The sequence below is a fragment of the Rhineura floridana genome, chromosome 8 (assembly GCF_030035675.1).
Source record: "Rhineura floridana isolate rRhiFlo1 chromosome 8, rRhiFlo1.hap2, whole genome shotgun sequence".
In the NCBI taxonomy this organism is placed as follows: domain Eukaryota; kingdom Metazoa; phylum Chordata; class Lepidosauria; order Squamata; family Rhineuridae; genus Rhineura; species Rhineura floridana.
The window spans coordinates 128937570-128957061 of NC_084487.1; the positions used below are offsets into that span (position 1 = coordinate 128937570).

Consider the following 19492-nt stretch of genomic DNA (forward strand, 5'->3'; position numbering starts at 1 on the left):
TTCACATGAAACCTATAAACAGTTGGGTACCCGCATTCTGAACTAATTGAAGCTTAATACCATTTTCAAAGGCAGCGTCACATAAAGCACACAGCAGTAGTCCAACCAAGAGGTTACCAGAGCATAGATTATTGTTGCCAATTTATCCCTGTCCACATACGGTTGGAGTTGAGCCACCAGCCTATACTGGTGGAAAGTACTCTGTGCCGCTAAGGCCACCTGTACCTCAAATGGCAGCTGTGGAACCAGGAGGACCCTCAAACTATGGACCTGCTCCTTTAGAAGGAATGTGAGCCCATCTTGAGCAGGCCGCATGTCGCTCAGTTGGACAGAGGAACAACCCATTAAGAGCATCTCAGTCTTGGCTTGGTGCTTAGAACCTAAGGCCGTGTATTTGTGGTTCCCATTCAGCATGCAAGCTTAATGAGGAAAATGTATGCACAGTGCCATCAGTTGTGAATGGTGATCATACCTATAAGCAGAAGCAGGATGCAGCCACTTAACCAGGCTACTTTGTGTTCAGTGCCAGCAAATACAGCCACTTAAACAAGGATGCGTCATTCACAATGGACTTGCACATATTCTGTCATTAGACTTTGATGTCAACTTTGTCTGCCAGTTGCTCAAAATAGTGATGTACGCACCACGTGATTTCAAATATTGTCCAACTGTGGTTAAGCTCTTTGTGTTGGGAACACATACAACATTAGCCATGGATGTTTTCCATAATTTACTGAAGATTATTAAATCAAATAATAGCCATTAGCATTCTTGTATGAACACATAATATGCCTCCATATGAAGTTAACAAGCTTGTAATTAAATGATTTGGCTGAAAATGATCAAACAAGGTGAAGTGCCTGGGAAAAGCTTCTGTCAAATGTGTAACAACCAATGTTCTATAGCATAGTGAATAGGCTGGAAACACCTGATCTTACAGTGTCTCAAAGAGGGATTGAATTGATCACAGTCCAGAGGTTACTGACTCCCACTGTGGGAGGAGGGACCTCTGGAGCATTCAAGACCCATTGTGACCAATTGGCTACACATTTTGAGGATAAAGTCACTTGACTTCAGAGTGACCTTGAAGTATTCAGTGCTGGAGTTGGTGATGTGTTGTGGGATCGTTTTCAGCTTATGTAGTCAGCTGATGTGGACAAAGTGCTGGCAGCTACACATCTGACCACATGCCCTCTCGACCCTTTCCCTCTTGGCTTATCAAATCTAGCTGACTGAGTTTGACTGGTTGGGTCCACATTGTGGCTAACACTTCATTGCATGAGGCAGTGGTGTGGCCATTTTTAAAGAAACCAGTCCTGGACCAGTCGCAAATACCCCCCTTCTTGGGGAAGGTGGTGGAGAGAGTAGTGGTGTGGAACAGCTGCAACTTGCAAGCATTCTTGGATGACACGGATTTAGATCCATTCCACTCTGGGTTCAGGCCTGCCCATTGGACTGAGTTGCCCTTGGTCACCCTGACCTTTACGGAGAGCGGGACAAGGGGATCCTGCTTCTCAGTCTCTCTGTGGCTTTTGATAACATTGACGATGATATCATGGACTGGCTCCATGAAACTATGTTATGTTGGCTCTAGTCCTACCTACGGGACTGAGTCCAGAGAGTAGCATTGGAACAGTACTTTTTGGACCCCTGGCAGTTATGCTGTTTTATCTCCAATGCTGTTTACTATCTGTATGAAGCCACTAGGAGTCATTAAGAGTTGGAGGGCAAGGGGCCATCACTATACTGGTACACTCAGCTCTGTTTCTCCTAGCATCTGAATCAGGAGAGGCTGTGTGGGCCCTGGACCAGTGCCTGGATGCAGTAGTGGGTTGGATGAGGGAAAATAAGCTGAGCTTGAATCCTGGCAAGATGGAGGCATGTTGGGTGAGTGTCCCAGAAATTGGTCAGTTGCCTGCCTTGGGTGGAATTGCACTCCCTCGAAGGAGGAGATATGCAGTCTAGTGGTACATCTGGATCCAGGTTTGACAGTGGAGGCCCAGGTAGCCTTAGTGGCTAGAAGTGCCTTTTCTCAGCTGCGCCTAGTATAACTATGACTGTTCCTGGATTGGGAGAGCTTGACCACTGTAGTTCAGGCATTGGTGACTTCAAGACTGGCCTACAGCATTGCACTCTATGTGGTGTTTCCCTTGCACTTTACCTGGAAACTGCAGTTAGTGTAGAATGTTGTGTGTGGCCAGATTGCTGACAGTAGTGAGACCTAGCAGTTTGTTACTAGACCAAGTTCAAGGTGTTAATAATGGTATATAAAGCCCTTAACAGCTTGGGACCAAATTACTTGTGGAACCACCTTACCTTATATCAGCCACTTTGATCTAGAGAATGACATAATGGTCATTCCGCATTTCTAAGAAGTCCTTTTGGTGTGACAGCACTTAACTCTTTGGAACTCTCTGCCTATTGACATCAGACAGGTGCCTTTGCTGTATTCTTTTCAGTGCCTGCTTAAAACATTTCTGTTTAGGCAAGCCTATCCAGACACATACAAGTTGAAGTGTTTGAATCTCTTTTTAGTTTACTGCTGTTTTAATCGTTCTTTAAAAAAAAAATTTTCTTGTTTTTATTGATAATTGTAATATAAACCGCTTAGAGGTTTTCTACAATCAAGCAGCATCTAAATTTTGTTAAATAAAAAATAAACTAAAACATTGTTTGGATGGGAGACCATTGAGGCCTAGTTCTGACTTACATGGTAAACCTGTATGACTTCAGAGTGCAGGTGGGGCTCATAATGATAGAATGCTCCCTCTATACAAAAATAAAAAATGAAGGAACAACCTCCCCCTGCCCTGCCGCCAGTAACGTTTGTGGAATTCCCGTTCCGTGCCCGGTACCTGCCGGGCAAAAGGGGCGTGTTTGCGGCTGCTGCCGAAGCCAGGCCGCCATCAAGGGTGTGTGCGTGCGCACGTGGCGCGCCAGCGCGCCGTCGTGACGCACAGTAAGGAGGCGGGGCAGCTGAAGGCCATTTAAGGCCACTCCACCAGCCTCCCGCCCTCCTTTGAATTTTGGCGGCGGAGGCCTTGTGGCGGCGGCTGCTGCGCGCCGCGGGGAGCCTTCCGGCCGCGGCGGGCCCTTTGGTGCGCCGGCCTAGCGGGGGCAGCGGCGGCAGCGGGACGCGAGGGGCCTTGGGGCCGCGGCGAGGCTCGGGAGGCCTTCCGGCCACGGCGAGGCCTTTGATGGGCCGGCCTCGCGGCTGCGACGAGGCACATGGGGACTTCCAGCGGCGGCGAGGCACGGGAGGACTTTCAGCCGCGGTGAGGCCTCTGATGGGCCGGCCTTGCGGCTGCGACGAGACGCGTGAGGACTTTCAGCCGCAGCGGGGCACGGGTGGCTTTCCAGTTACGGTTTCAGTTTCAGTTACCCCTGAGGAAGAATCTTTATTCAGAACATGTCAGGCCTAAACAAACTGCACTGCTATGGGGGCACCTTTGATGCTCTTCTGCTCTCTCCTGTTTCTTTCCTTCAAACTATCACCTTCTGATTCCATCATTTATCATAGAAATAATGTTTGGGATTAAGGGAAACACAACAACCTACTTCTAGTTAAATAGTACCCTAGACTTTCTATCATAAACCTGGAATATGTGGAGTAGGGGGAGAGACAATGTTTAAAATTTAATTCTATGCTGATAGTAAAAGAGAGATTGAAAAGGCCAAATATGTCTTGCAACCCAGGGCATGTGTGTCTGTGTTTTAAGTATGCAGAGAGAAATGTTTACTTTAGCTGAAGGTGAATTACAGTCAGCATTTTTATGGATTAAATATAATTTGAAAAGAACAGTAGGGGAAAAGGTTATTTTAAGGATTTTCTATTTAAACTAAACAAAATATTTATGCAGGCAGGCTTCTGTGCAGAACATAGAGGCAAGTATTCATGGAGAGCTCCTGTCTGTTTCTCTAAGCATAGTAATGCAGCAGGTAAAGGGATGATGCATAGACGAAGAGCTGTCTCTCTCCTCTCCTATGTATTTAGGTCCAGTTCCACACCTTATGTGGCAATTGACATTGCCACTTGCTCACTACATGTCTCTCACAATGCTGTAATGGGTGGCAAACCTCCAGTTAGGGCCAGGAGATACTTCTATTGGGGTCCCCTGCCCATTACAGAAAGCAAAATAGGAATAGACTCCTTTTCTTGATACTGAAGTGTATTTTTAGTTTAAACTAAATGTTACTTTTCAGTTACCAATTACCTAGAGAGGTAGTGGGCTATCTGACACTGGGGGCATTCCAGGGGCAGCTGGAGAGGGGATGCTTTTATTAAGGGATGTACTGAGAAGGCCATCCCACTTCCTCACTGTTTTGCAAACCAGGAAAGTTCAGAGAAGGGGTTAGTCAATTAGGGAGAACTTGAGATGAGAGCCCCCCCCCCCCAAAAAAAATTGCCTGCACTCCCACACCCTTCTGCCTGTGGCCGCCACTTCTTTTGCAGAATAACCTAGAAAGATGCTCTGTCATAACGTAGCGGCCATTTGGATTGGAGCAATGCAATGTAATTACAAAGAGCAGAGGCTTTCTGATGAGGGTGGGGGGCAGCTGGAGACAGAAAGGAGGCTGCAGGAGCCAGTAGGGACCCCCAGTTAGTGCTGCAACCTCACCTCCAAAACTACTTCAACTCCAAATGCAAAGGGAACTCATCCCCCCTTTTTTCACTGTCAAGCTTCTCCCCCCCCAAATACGTTCTTCAAAACCCAGGTAAAAATATATGAACCTTTCCATCAGTTAAGTCCCATAAACCTCTGTCCTAAGACCCATTTAATCTGTGGTATTCTGAGTAAACACACATAGGATTCTGCTGTATGTGTGCAATCACATGCACCCTTCCAGGGGAAGAAGTAACGATACACTCGGGGATTTTCTCATAAGTAAGTATGCATAGAATTGGTCCAATTCATATTTCTCTGAGTAAATTATTTAAACATAATGGAATTAATCACGTGCAGGCTGCACATTTGCTTGCATCTTCTCTTTAGCTAGTTTACAAACTGGTCTGTAGATAAGGTGCCCACCTTTTTTACAGGCCTCTAGTCCTGTGCTTTTAAGAGTCATCTGATCTGCAGACATTAGAAGATGACATTGCTTAACTCCATGCCATCTAATAACTGCTGAATACGAACCTGCTATTAAAGGCACAACAACAAGCCAGAAGGATATGTGGGGCCAGGGCCCCCCAAAGGAGTGGGAAGCAGCCCCCAGCAGAGGCTGCTTGAGAAAAGTGTCCCTTCCCAGCTACGCTCGAGGGCTATGGACCTTGCTTGCAGACTGCCCAGTTATGGGGAGACTCATTTTATGATGTGGTTTTTCTTTATTATGCAGTTTTCCGGATCCTATGGACGCACTGGTCCAGGGGACAATTGATGAAGACACACAGTTGGGCAGGGTTATTGGCCCCTTCCCATCATCCCCTACCTCTGCTCTCTCAGTGCCCCCCCTGTATAGTGCCCAAAGTGGCAGTGGGCAAAGTCTACCTGATTCACCATCCGTCATACAAGTGGGGTCAGTCAGTGATGGCTTCATACCAGATAGTCTATGCACAGTGCACTACACTTCATTCAATATAGTGCGCACCTGTGGCAGAGATGCCTTATGGGCAAGTGTGGCAGCTAATCTGCCTGCGTTGCCAGCTGTTACACATGGTGGATTTTGAGCTGCTGAGTTTTGCCTTTTAGGTCAACTATGCAGCAGAGCATTACCTATGGGCTGCTGTATTCTTGCATGGAGCACTTCAGCCCCTTCTGGGAAGGGACAGCCAGGAGACGAGAGGCCCCAGAAGCGGTGGGGCACTATTTTCATGATGTCCAGTTCTCGGGTAGGGCAGACTTTGGGTGCATGTTAGCGCTTGATGGCACAGTTTATAGCGTAGCTATGAACTGGGGAGTTCTTTTGGCAGCTGGGAAAGTGGAGGATCCTGCCCCAGTGTTCACCTTCCAGGGTATTAAAATCGACTTTTGGACCCAGGGCTGCAGGCTGCCTGGAAAAAGCTTGAATTGTTGCAGATCAAGATCCTGAAGTTTTCAGGGGCTGGGAAAGTGTTTGCTTTCTGCCCTTCAGGTATTGGGGGCCTTCTGTGGTGGGGTTTATAGTGCCATAACAGGGATTTCACAGCCTCACCACAGGTTCAGGGTTTTGGCTGCCTTATGCGCCAACCTGCGGTGTGGCCCCCTCCGTTCCTGCAGTGCGTCAATGGTGTTCCAGTTAGAGGAAGGACCGACTCTGCTAGTCCCATACCGCATACTGGGAGATGGGGGAGGGGAGTCAGAGATGGTCAGGGCAGGAGGGGACTCCTGGGAGTTGGGGGGATGGCAGGGGCTATGCAAAGCGTGGCCTATTCCTAGGAATCTCGTCCTGGAATTCATCACAGATGGTAGGAGTAAAGCTTGTCTGCCAGTGTGTCGCAAGGTAGGCTTGCAGGGGGCCTTTAGGACCATTCACATGTCTTGGGATATGTCATGTGCTGGCCAGCTGGCCCATGCACACCCCCATACCCCTTATCCTCACCCTCCATGTTCACCTGACCCGCCAGGGATTGTTGATCAGGGAGGTGCCCTGTGACCATCATGCTTCAAAGCTCAGCGGTTACATGTAGCACCCCTCACACTTAATTTTGGAGCCTTCCGGATGGGGGGTGGGGGTGTTTGGGGCCAGGTCAGACTTCCCTTCGAGCCATCCTGGGGTCCAAGGTTTGTTTCCAGGCAGACCAGGGGTACAAGAGTCATTCCACATTATTTTACCCTCCCCTGGACTGGACACTTCCCCATGACGGCGACATAGTGTTTTTGGCCGGAAGCTATAGGCCTGGCTGCCTGATATTCAGGGGGAGGGATCTTCCCTCATAAAGTTTCGGTCTAGTGTCGCGATGCCTGGGAGCGGACCCATGGGGGTTTGAGGGCCATGCCCCTCCGGAATTGGGGTTGCCTACCCGGCAGTGGAATTGCCTACCTGGGACGGTCTATTTGGTTTTTGTATATGCAGGTGCAGGCCGCTAGGAGGTGGAAGTAGGGGGCGCATGGAATACATTCACCCCAGGGGCGAGTCTGAAGGTCTGGGACCCAACTGTTCACGATTGTTTCTGTTTTTGGCAGGTTGCTGGACGGGGATGGAGCAGATGCGCAGTCTACTCTGCAGCCATGGCATGAGCTCATAGGCTGGCCTTGGGGCCGCAAACGCACATTGGTTCACAGCTGGGCCTCTGATGGTGGGCCATGGTTTGGTGACTGGGTTGACAGAGTATGCGCTGGAATGGTCTCCTACCCATGTCGTTCCAGCAGGGTTCAGGGCAGAAGGTTACTGAAGGGCAAGACATGTGAGAACATGCAGTTGAGGCCACAATAGCCTCTGGTCGTCTGCTATGGTCAGACAGGAAGGGCAAGGCCCTCAGTGGCAGGCATGTGAGGACATGCAGCTGAGGCCTTGGTAGCCTCGGGTCGTCTGCTGTGGTCAGACATGGAGGGCAAGGCCCTCAGTGGCAGGCATGTGAGGACATGCAGTTGAGGCCACGGTAGCCTTGGGTCGTCTGCTGTGGTCAGACATGGAGGGCAAGGCCCTCAGTGGCAGGCATGTGAGGACATGCAGTCGAGGCCTCGGTAGCCTTGGGTTGTCTGCTGTGGTCGGACATGGAGGGCAAGGCCCTCAGTGGCAGACATGCTTGGACATGCAGTTCGGGAGGCAACGATGCCATCCTCCTGATGGACCTGCAGAGGGGTCTGCATGAGATTCTTATCGGGTGTGGGGTAAAGGGAGACTAAGCAGAGGCTTGTCCCCCTTTTGTGGCAAAGAAGTGCGGGAAAAGGTTTAAAGGGAAAGGGCAGCTAGGTGACACCTTTAGGCACCTTTGGGGGCGATTGGCGGTCCGGGGGCCTGCAGCTCAGGGCTATACGGCCCGGGGGGCAGAACACGGGCCGCCTTTGGGGCCAACGTGCCTCATCCGCTCGGAGTTTCACGGCTCCGGGGGGCGGTGATGCGGGTTGGACCCCCTACACATCTTCAGGGTGTGGCTTGAGCTGGGGTCTGGCATAGGGCAGCCCCAGGCTCAGGCAAGGTTTAGTCGCCCTATGGCTGCAAGCAGGCTTTGCCTGGATCATCAGAATGCTCCCGCACTTGATTTCCCCTCTGCAGGTTCATTATTCTAATTGATTCCGTTTAATAAAGTGGCCCATGATTTAACCCAATGAATGGTGTTTGTGTTTTATTTCGGCAATAGGCCGCAATCCCGTTCCGTGCCCGGTACCTGCCGGGCAAAAGGGGCGTGTTTGCGGCTGCTGCCGAAGCCAGGCCGCCATCAAGGGTGTGTGCGTGCGCACGTGGCGCGCCAGCGCGCCGTCGTGACGCACAGTAAGGAGGCGGGGCAGCTGAAGGCCATTTAAGGCCACTCCACCAGCCTCCCGCCCTCCTTTGAATTTTGGCGGCGCCCGCCCGACCCTCCCTCTACTGCAGTGTGATTCATTTGGTCGCTACGGGGCCGACTAGGAATTTTTGGCCTGCCTGCCTCGCTTTGCTGGCAGGTTTCTTTTGCCTACTCCACACTGTGGTTGGGGGGACGGGTCAAGGGTTAGCACGGGTGCCTTTGGGGTTAATAGGCTGATTGGTGTGTTTTTAGCTTCAATATGTCAACGGTCACTTGTGGCAAAGAAGTGCGGGAAAAGGTTTAAAGGGAAAGGGCAGCTAGGTGACACCTTTAGGCACCTTTGGGGGCGATTGGCGGTCCGGGGGCCTGCAGCTCAGGGCTATACGGCCCGGGGGGCAGAACACGGGCCGCCTTTGGGGCCAACGTGCCTCATCCGCTCGGAGTTTCACGGCTCCGGGGGGCGGTGATGCGGGTTGGACCCCCTACACATCTTCAGGGTGTGGCTTGAGCTGGGGTCTGGCATAGGGCAGCCCCAGGCTCAGGCAAGGTTTAGTCGCCCTATGGCTGCAAGCAGGCTTTGCCTGGATCATCAGAATGCTCCCGCACTTGATTTCCCCTCTGCAGGTTCATTATTCTAATTGATTCCGTTTAATAAAGTGGCCCATGATTTAACCCAATGAATGGTGTTTGTGTTTTATTTCGGCAATAGGCCGCAATGAGAGTCATGGGTTGAAATCAGTAATCAATGAGGTCAAAGGGAAATGAAATGCAGAAAGTATATATGTATGTATGTATGTTTTATCCTGCCCTTCCTCCTGAAGGAGCCCAGAGCAGCAAACTAAAGACACAGGAATAATTACATAATTAACAGCTGTTATTTACAAAACAATTGTTAACACAGACGACCTGGAATTGGTAATCCAATTGACATTTTGAGTATGACAAGTGACAGCATTAAACCTCTTGTTGAATTGTCAGTTTCTTTGTTCAAGTGTGCCCACTTGAAGGTCAGTTACAGTGCCTCCCAAAAGTTGAAGTGTTCCTTCCCTAGTTTTTGAATATTTCCTAAAGAAAGAAAAGAAATCAATTTCTGATGTCAGATTTTGTGTCTATTTATCATATTGGGTAGAGACTGGCCTGTTTGTCCTATGTAAAATACAGAAGAGCATTCTTGGCAGATGGCATTTATCACATTGGAAGATGAACAGGTGAAGATTTGCTATGCATGATCATGGCCACATCCCACTTCTCCAGGAGTAGCACAGCTGGACCACCGGCATAAGCTTAGCAGAAGCACTCCTTGCCGCAACTGCTACCTTGCCCTCTAGGAGCAAGGCTGGGTCCAGGAGCATTCCCAGGCTGCAAGCTTAATTCTTGGGGGGGTGCAACCCCATCCAAAACTGGTTGTATTAGTATCTCAAGATCAGTAGCCTTACTGACTGGAAGTAAATCTTGTCTGGTTGAAGTTGCAGTTTGTTAGCCTACATCCGGTCCATCTTAGGCATTCACTTAAATTATATAAGCAAAAGCTGCTGTGAGCCCAAAACATCTACCCACAGAGGAGGCTGCCCACTGAATCGCTTCACAATTCACTGTTCTGCTTAGCCTTCCACCAATCAGTGTCTGTTGGGAACAGGCAATTTATTTTGTTATTATATTTATTATTATTAAATTTATTAGTCGCCCATCTAGCTGGTTATCCAGCCACTCTGGGCGACGTACAAAATAAAACGTACAAATACATTAAACATTAAAAATCTGATTCTGCCATGATTAGATCAGTCAGTCATTCTTGATGCAGAAGTACATAAGAATAACCTACCATTAGAGGCAGCTGTCCTTGTCTCTTCATGAGCTTACCTTCTTCCAAATAGAAGGCATGCCCAGATGTTTGTACAGAAACATGGAGATGGAGTTACTCCTCTGAGAGCAAGCCATGTTTACTGTTATGCACCTTGGGGGGAAAGCGCCTTTTGCCTCCAGTTTGAACTCAGACAAAAAGTGTGCCTCACTTACTAGAAATGTGGGAGACAGTGGCCTAGAGTATGCACACCAATGATCTCTTCACTTTCAGTGTTTCAGTGACATGTGGCAGGACTGGGGTTGTTTCCTTCTCTGTGTCTTGCTTGGTTGTTAAGCACTTGAGGATCCAAAATTGTTTCTGGAGGCATCACATTTCCATATTAGAGTATTTGGCCTAGTTTATTTATTTTCTTATTTTGGTCTTTCTGTCCCACTTTTCCAGGCAAAAACCTTCAGAAGCAGTTTGCAACATAACCAAACTAATATAAATATAATGTAAACAAAAATCATAAAGATAGTTTAAAAATAGAAAACACATGTACAAAATGAAAGTTAAAATAGCAGCCGAAAAGCATTCTGGTCAACATCAGCAAGGATAAAATACGAGCAAAACAAGACTCCAGACCAACATCAACAATTGAAAGCATATTGAAATTAAAAGGACTTTCTAAGCCTCATTTAAAAGTGATGAAAGGGGGGGCCAATGTACATCCCATGTGAGGGAATTCTACATCAATGGGGCCACCACTGAAAACACCCTGCCAGTCTGATTGACCTTGATGATAGACCTGCGACTGTCTCTGTAGTCAGTCTTTAGACCCCAGGCAGATTCGTGCAGGTGGTCCTTCATAACCAAGCTATTTAAGGTCTCTAAAGTTCTCATGGGTGAGAACTGCATTTCAAAAGAAATTGTGTCATGCAAAAAGCTAGATGTCATGGAAAGATGTTCTAGTCAAGCCTAGCCTTGCCTTCTCCCTGACATACTAGTTTTCTGTGATGCAGCAGTTGTTTTGTATGGGGGAATATTTCATCATGTGAGTCCCCAGGTGCAGTGTGAATGGCATGGCCCAAACACAGGATAACCAGTATTGTTTATCTTTCATTCACTTGAGCGGTTTGTTTCTCGGTTTCTTTCAGGTGATGTGTTATATGAGCTCCTTCAGCATATCTTGAAGCAAAGGAATTCTCATGTTCTGTTTTCACCTTTCTTCCACCCTGGGAACTCTATCCATGCTCAGCCAGATGTCATGTTACATCAAAACCATGATGAAGGTAGCAACAAATATCTCTTTGTTCATAAAAAGCATAGTTACCTGGGGGCTTTGCGTGGAATGGAACAGGATAATTGGGGGGGATGGGGGAATGAACGCTTTACATCATGGTCATTGGATTGTGGCTGTAGCTACATATGTAGATAACTCCTCTAAAAATGAACTAAGAATTGTTAAATAAAGTTAGAAAATACATTACTAAGGAGAACAAGGAAAACCAAAGTCTGAAGTAATGTGGCTGAATTTTCTTTTACTTTTGTCATAATATGCAAGGAAGGCTTGCAGCAAGATGATCACTCTAACTGTGCCATCAACAGAGTGCTTAATACTATAGAGCATACCTACTGGTTCACTTAACCAATGAGAAACAAAAAACTGGCACACCGGGGTGCAGGAAGAGGTTCTAGTTTAACTTTCTTCCTATATCAAACACAAGTGTATATTTGACAAGCACTACTTAGCAAGTGAATTTGCCTTTTATCATTGGATAGTGCTGTGCTTCAGTTTCCATTCATAATGAAGTTTCTATTTAATGAAAGCAAAACATCATTTTGGCAGTGGTCCATAGCTCAGTGAGAAAGCACATGCTTTGCATGCGGAACATCACAGGATCAGTTCCTGGCACCTTCTGTTAAAAGGACCTGGGGTAGCATGGCCAGGAAAATCTGCAATAAGATGATCATCAATAGTGGACAAATTCCCCCGAAGAGACCAAATGTCTCCAAAAGAGAAGTTGCCCACCACATTCCAGCCTTCTCTACAATGTGCAACCTCAGGGGAATGTTCAGTGTATTCTAAGGCATCTTTCCATTCATGTGGGCAGATAATGAAGTCCCCAACAGACCTGGCTAGTGAATCTGTATACAGCTCTACATTTGGAATTGGAAACACTGGGGCTCTTTCAGCATAATGCCAACCCGTGGTTTGAAATTAAGAAACGCAAGCTTCAGGGTCACACACTTCTTCTTCCCCTCGTGCATGGGAATGAGTTACTTTTGGTTCTGGATTTCAGCAAAGCATAGTTGTGTTGTTTCATCCAAATTGTGTGTTTTACACTTCCCTTTATGCCAGGACTGTGAACCACCATGCTTTCCTGGAAAGCAGGAGCAGAAGTTGCTCATCTCTTTGTGTAAGAAGAAGGAAGGAGCATATAAATCCAAGGATCATCAGGGCTCATTCTCTTAACAGTTACATTACACTGGAAGCATAAGGCTTGATTCTCTGCTCAAACTATTACAAGGCTTCATAATGCAAAATTGCATTTTAAGTTGTGCCCTCTTAGTTCTTGGAAATGTGGATCTCCTTTTGCTTCCCTGGTCAGGACATCCTGTATTTGTCCAGAGCACAGATGATCAAGTGATCCTGAACCGTAATCTCTAGGGAGCTCCCTACTTCATCTTTTATTGCGTTTTATGCCAGAGAACTCAGGGTGGCATACAGGATTCCCCCTTTCAACACTGTATTCTCACCACAACCGTGTGGGGTAAGTTAGACTGGACCAACATCATTCAGAGCGATGTGAACTCAAATCTCTCTTGTTTAATTTCAGCACTCTGGCCACTGGAGTGCCTTAGGCTCTCTTACCTGCTCGGTATCCTGATCCCCTTCACTATTCTTGCATGGTGTGCTCTACACAGGAAAGGGGACTTTTCAGTGACTGGATCTGGATGTCAGTGACCCAGTTTTACCTGCACAGTTTGAAATCAAACCAAGTGGCCAAAGGTGCAACCCACAAAGCAGTGACAATCAGCTGATGGTCTGGTCTTGCAAAGTGCTATGCAGGGGGCTTTACAATGAGCTGATCATCTAAGTTGTGAATCCCCATGCATAGCACTTGGCAAGATCCAATGATCAGCTGAGCTTGCAAAGCCAAGTGCACTGTGATTGATTTCAAACCGTGTGGGCAAGAACAAGTTACCTGACGTCATTGTGATTTCATGAGTTTGACAGATGTCTGTGACTGACAGATAATTACGGAGTTTGTGAAACCCGGTGCACAGCGCTCTGTAAGATCCAACAATCAGCTGATTATTGGAGCATGTGAAGTCAGGTGCAGAACAGTTTACAGCGGGCTTTGTAGGCACCCTGCAAAAACCCCTTTCAGCCCCAGTTGTGTTTTTACCTGACCCACACCTGACATCATGTATGATGTGAGGGCAGGTGGGCATGGCTTGGCTGAAACATTCTCACAGGCCAAATGGGGGAGACCTGAGAAGCCAATCTGGCTCAAAAGCCAAAGGTTCCCCACTGCTACTCTACACCAAACGTGGTATCTGGATTTTAAAGATTCCACATTGTTCAACTTCTATCTCTGTGGCCCATAAGAAGGAAGGCTGGTTACTGTTCTAGTATACTGTCCATCTCCCTTGTGTGATGCCAGTAAGGAATGCCAAGACTAACAGACTCCGAGTAGTCCAGCAGCACCAGCTATACCATGGCACCTCCTGTGAGAAGAGTTCATGGGCCCTTTTTCACCTCTAACTTTGCTTCAGCCCCTGCCCCTTATAGCCACACCCGACCCTGTGTTGAAGGACTTGGTGAATATTTTTGCTCTTTGATCCTTTCCCCTCAGATATGCTTCCAGCCACAACAATCAAGCTTTTAGTTGTGCATTTTTAAAAGCCTCCTTTGGTAGAAATTAAAAGCTGAAGAGGAGTGTTTTGTTTTAATTATGGATTACTTCCAGCCACAGACTCTGGGCAATGAGGGAAACCCTTTGTGCCAAGTGTTCACAAGCAGGTAATGAGCACTTGTGTACTTTGAGTCACTTGTGCAGCCTCTTTCCTGTTATCCGGTGCCTGGAGGAACTCACACCACTAAATATAGCACTGTGCTGCCTCTTGGCTTTTTGTGTGTGTTTTTTTTAATCTTCATTTGGTTCTGCAGTATGTTTCTGCTCCAAACAGCTCACAGTGAATGGCCATAAGAGCAGAAGGGCCTGGCAGTCAGTCTTCAGGCTAGCTTTACAATTTAACAGTGAGTGTGGTTCTGTTTTTCTCCTACTTTTTGGAGCAGTCATTCCAAAACAATGTCAGTAGGCACACTCGGGCACAGACTTGTCACAGAGAGGGTCTTCGTAGGTTGGGAGGAGAAATGGATGCCAAAGGCCATATGGTCATGCGGACCAACTCCTATTCTTCTTTTGCTGGGTGAGAAACTCTGTTCTTTACTTTTGAGAGCACAACAAAGAACTCTGTCTTGTCCTGAGTGAGAGGCACCACTTGATTATAATTTCTTCTACATGCAGAAGTATGTAGTTGAAACTTAATGTGAGGTAAGATAAATTGTAGTTATCAACATATTTTGCATGTTACTTTTATGCATATGGTAAATGTTGCATTGCAGTTGATGCATGTGTAAATTGCAATATTTATTAGTAAAATATTGTTACATTCACATGCAAAAAACAACCTGGAAAATACAGAGAGACTCACAATGCAATCTTACAATGTCTACTCAGAAAGACTACTCAGAAGTAATTTCTATTGAGTTCAATGAGTGTTGGATTGCAGCCTGAGACATTTACTTTCTTCCTAGTTTCTTCTCCTTCATGTTATTTATTTGCCATTGCTTTTCTGAGTATAGCTGTGTAGCCATAAGGGCTAGAAATGTTTTTGAAAATTGAAATCTCTGGAGTTCTTAACAAGATCCAGTGAGCTATATGCCCAGCTGTGCTGTACACACACCAACAAATTTTTGTTTTTATAGATCTCATTTGTATGCCCACTATTTCTCCAAGGACCTCAAGGCAGCTTCAATGGAGTCATTCCATTTTGTCCTCACAGCCACCCTGTGAGGCGGTCTAGGCAGAGAGGCAGTGCCCAAAGTCATCCAGTGAGGTTTGTGAATGAGCAGCAATCGAACTTTGCAGTTCAAGTCGAAAACTCTGTCCACTGTAGCTAGCTGCGCCTTCAGCAAAAATTATGATGACTTGCTCTGTTCCTATCTACTGGATAACCTGATGCCACACAGGACCATAAAATATACTTTAAGGTTTCTTCTTTTTAAATCCAGTTTTAAGACACTGTTGCTCACCGCAGACAGGGCCTGGCCTGGCACTGAAGTTTCATTTCCTTGCGCCCATTTCGTTATTACTAACCTAAGTAGTCAAACAAAGACAGACCTTTCTTGTTTATGATTTGGGGCATGTGAATCATAAAGTCCAGACCAATGTCGCTTCCTCCTTAGTCCTAACAAGGAAACTGGTGGTTACTGGCAAGATGTCTTTGGAGGTGGACAGCCTAACGAGCAGGCATGGAGTCAGCCTAAGGTCACTGAGCTAGTACCAGTAGAATCCCATTTTTCCAGCTTTTGAAGTACACATTCACAGGGCTTAGTGGAGGACTTGTGTTTGCGTCATGTGTTGATTTTTTTTAGAATAAAGCGTCACTCTGTACTTTTTAAACAGACCCTTTAAAACAATAGTGGTAACCACAGACTAAGGATGTGGAGGAGCAAATACAGCTGTTAAGTCTATGTGCATTGTGACACAGCAAGGCAAAGCCTCATGTGTGTCACAAAAAGGCTGAAAATTATTACAGTTCCTTAACGTTTTTTATTTTGGCCATATGCTTGTTTTGTAAACGTTTAATGGTTTATATTAAGCAATGAATATGGAGCAGAACTTAAATAAATAGCTTTAATAGTGTACTTAGCACAGCAACACATGATTTGGCAAATCTCTTGTTAGTACTATGTATGGATAGTACACAGTACAAAGCCTCCTTGGGAGGTTCTTCAGGGAACTGGAAATACAGGGATTTTATGGCATTTTTTTAAAAGCCCAGTGATCAAGGATGTTTTATTTTGTAATTCATTTTTTTAAAACTCTCATAGCATTTTATTGTGTAGTATTCATGATAAATAATTAGATGCATAGGGCATAATCCAGCAAATATTTTTTAGTTATGAAGTCTACTGATTTTAATGTGAGGGATTTAAGGACATGCTTAATTGAAATAAATGGATGTTAATTTAATTCAGATTAATTGGATAATGACCTGTGTGTGTGTGCGTGTGTGTGTCTGTGTGCATGCACACACACACATTTTACACTTGTCCTCATGGAGATTCTTACCAAAATGAGGTTTTTTATTTTTCTTGTTCATAAGAACAAACTAATTCCATATAATATCAGCTTGTGACTTCCCTCCTTTCTTGTCACCATGCCTTGCATTTTTTATCACAGTTTTAGAAGGCCAGAGTACACACTACAAGGTGTCAGGGAAACACTTTTTCCTAGTGCCAAAATGTTTTGGGTCACATACAGGGCACCATCCAGCTAAGCACCTTTTCATTTGTTTGCTTAAAGTGGGAGAGTTCGATACATATTTCCCTCCCAAATGAAGTGAATTCTAAAACTGCTTAACTTAGAATCATAGAATAGTAGAGTTGGAAGGGGCCTACAAGGCCATCGAGTCCAACCCCCTGCTCAATGCAGGAATCCAAATCAAAGCATTCCCGACAGATGGCTGTCCAGCTGCCTCTTGAATGCCTCCAGTGTCGGAGAGCCCACTACCTCTCTACGTAATTGGTTCCATTGTATGGCTTGAACAGTTAGGAAGTTTTTCCTGATGTCCAGTTGAAATCTGGCTTCCTGCAACTTGAGCCCATTATTCCATGTCCTGCACTCTGGGATGAATGAGAAGAGATCCTGGCCCTCCTCTGTGTGACAACCTTTCATGTACTTGAAGAGTGCTATCATATCTCCCCTCAGTCTTCTCTTCTCCAGGCTAAACATGCCCAGTTCTTTCAACCTCTCCTCACAGGGCTTTGTTTCCAGTCCCCTGATCATCCTTGTTGCCCTCCTCTGAACCCGTTCCAATTTGTCTGCATCCTTCTTGAAGTGCGGAGACCAGAACTGGACACAGTATTGGACTTAATGTTTTATATTTAGCTAGCTTATTTTATTGCAGAGGTCGCCAATCATTTTGGGCCCATGGGCACGTTTGCAAGCTGGAGAAACTGTTGTGGGTGCCATTCACCTGCTGGAACCATGCATGCATGCCCTGCAATTGTGCATATACATGCACACCCCATCTCACCACCACTCTAGAATTTAGGCTTGAAACAAGTGTTGTTGCTTCTCCCCACTCGAAGCCTAATGGGGGGTGCAGCTGATAAGGCAAGAGTTAACGTTCACAAGCCTCATTTCAGCAGGGGAGCAGGGATGGGGCCCTGCAGGCACCAGGGAAGGTGTCTGAGGACACAAGTGCACCCATGGACGCCGCATTGACAACCCATGTTTTACTGTAGGAAAACAGCAGCGTGATATTTCAGGATAAATTGCACTTGTGATGATGCAAAATTCCCTTTCAGTTAGAAGATTTAGAATGATCAAGTATTAAAGATGTTTCTTCTTAAACTGGGGGAAAAAATCAGAGGAGGGGACATATATATTCCTCATTAATAAATATACAGAAATGTTTTATTAAGGCTGAAATCCTATGCAAACTTACCTGTAACTCCCATTGAATTCAGAGGGGATTAGTTCTGAGTAGAGATGCATAGGATTGCACTGTAAGAGGGTCTGCTAAGCAACACAGAAGGCCAAATTCTGTATTCTTGAGGTCCACTTTTACCTTCAGATAGTGACAATGGGAGCTGGATGTATTTTTTTTCTTATTTTTGCAACTCAGCTTCTTCATGAATGTATACAGGACTGTCTGTATGCCAGGATTTCATAGTACCACAAAAAAAGTATGTGACAGTGCCCTCTTCTTTCTTTCTTTCTTTCTTTCTTTCTTTCTTTCTTTCTTTCTTTCTTTCTTTCTTTCTTTCTTTCTTTCTTTCTTTCTTTCTTTCAAAAAAAAAGAATTCCAGATTTTATGGCTGCACAGATTGCTCACAGATAGGGGAGCACTTTCTGCTATCATCTCAGAACCCGAAGAGGTGACAAAATAATATTTTCAGTGGTTGAAGCAAGGACTTCAGCATCCTTGTCTCCCCATGTCTAGCAAAATTAGGCTAAATGTTGCAGAATAATTGATGCAAATGTGATACATTTTGCACAATTTGCATAATTGTTGCAATACAGCTTATTTTGGCATAGAATTGCAATATTTTTAAGCGAAGTAAACACAGCCCCTAGGCTCTATTATAAAGCCTGTGACATATCTGTACATGCACTCAGGAAACAAACATGGTATGAATATTTTTGTCTTCCAGTTTTTCAAAACAATGTTTTTATCCTTGGGACAACTAGTGTTTTCCCCACCTTAGTTAAAATTTGACTAGACCAAAAGAATCAAGGTGATTTTTTTTCTAGGTCACATCTTACCTATGGGCCATTAGTGTGGCCATTCCTGATCTAAAGGGCTGATGTAGTTTTATTGAACCTATCACGTGGTGCCCAATTTTTGTCTTTCTTTTGCTCTACAGAAAACTTTGTCCAGAGACCCTCAAGACAATCAACAGACACAATGCATCACAACCCACCTACCATTGAACTATTGCATCGTTCTAGATCACCCATTAGCGCCAACCACAGACCCTCACCAGAACCTGAGCAGCGGTCATTGAAATCCCCATTGGAGAACACTATTCGTCGGCTGTCACCAGCTGATAGGCTTTCGGGGACAAGACACCACCAGGAGAACAATCACCAAGAGTCTTACCCTCTCTCAGTGTCTCCTATGGAGAATAACCACTGCCCAACCCCTTCTGAAGTGCTTCAGAAGCCTTCCAGTCCCCGCCAAGAAAACACCAGAGTGATTCAGCTGATGCCCAGCCCCATCATGCACCCTTTGATACTGAACCCCAGGCACTCTGTGGATTTCAAAGCTTCAAGGTTGTCTGAAGATGGGTTGCACAGAGAGGTAAAACCTATCAACCTGTCCCACCGGGAAGAATTAGCTTACATGAATCACATCATGGTCTCTGTCTCTCCACCCGAAGAGCATGCAATGCCAATTGGAAGGATAGCAGGTTAGTATGATAAGTTCCAGATCATGTATGTTTCTTTGGAATCTGTTACATGATTTTCCAAGCAAAAGTGTTAATGTTGTGCATGGTAGGTATTTGCAGTTCTGTTGTATATTGTGTGCATGCACAT

General features: G+C 45.9%; 1 protein-coding gene across 10 annotated transcripts in view; it reads left to right on the top strand.

Annotated features, from left to right (window-relative positions):
* Positions 1-19492, top strand: part of ETV6 (ETS variant transcription factor 6) — a 231006-nt gene that overhangs the window by 190798 nt on the left and 20716 nt on the right. For 9 of the 10 annotated variants that reach the window (XM_061582478.1, XM_061582479.1, XM_061582485.1 and 6 more), the window contains 2 exons: positions 11306-11440; positions 18820-19365. In XM_061582478.1, the coding sequence (XP_061438462.1) occupies positions 11306-11440; positions 18820-19365 (681 nt within the window). The remainder of the gene's footprint in view (positions 1-11305; positions 11441-18819; positions 19366-19492) is intronic. The other variant, XM_061582481.1, reaches the window with a different exon arrangement.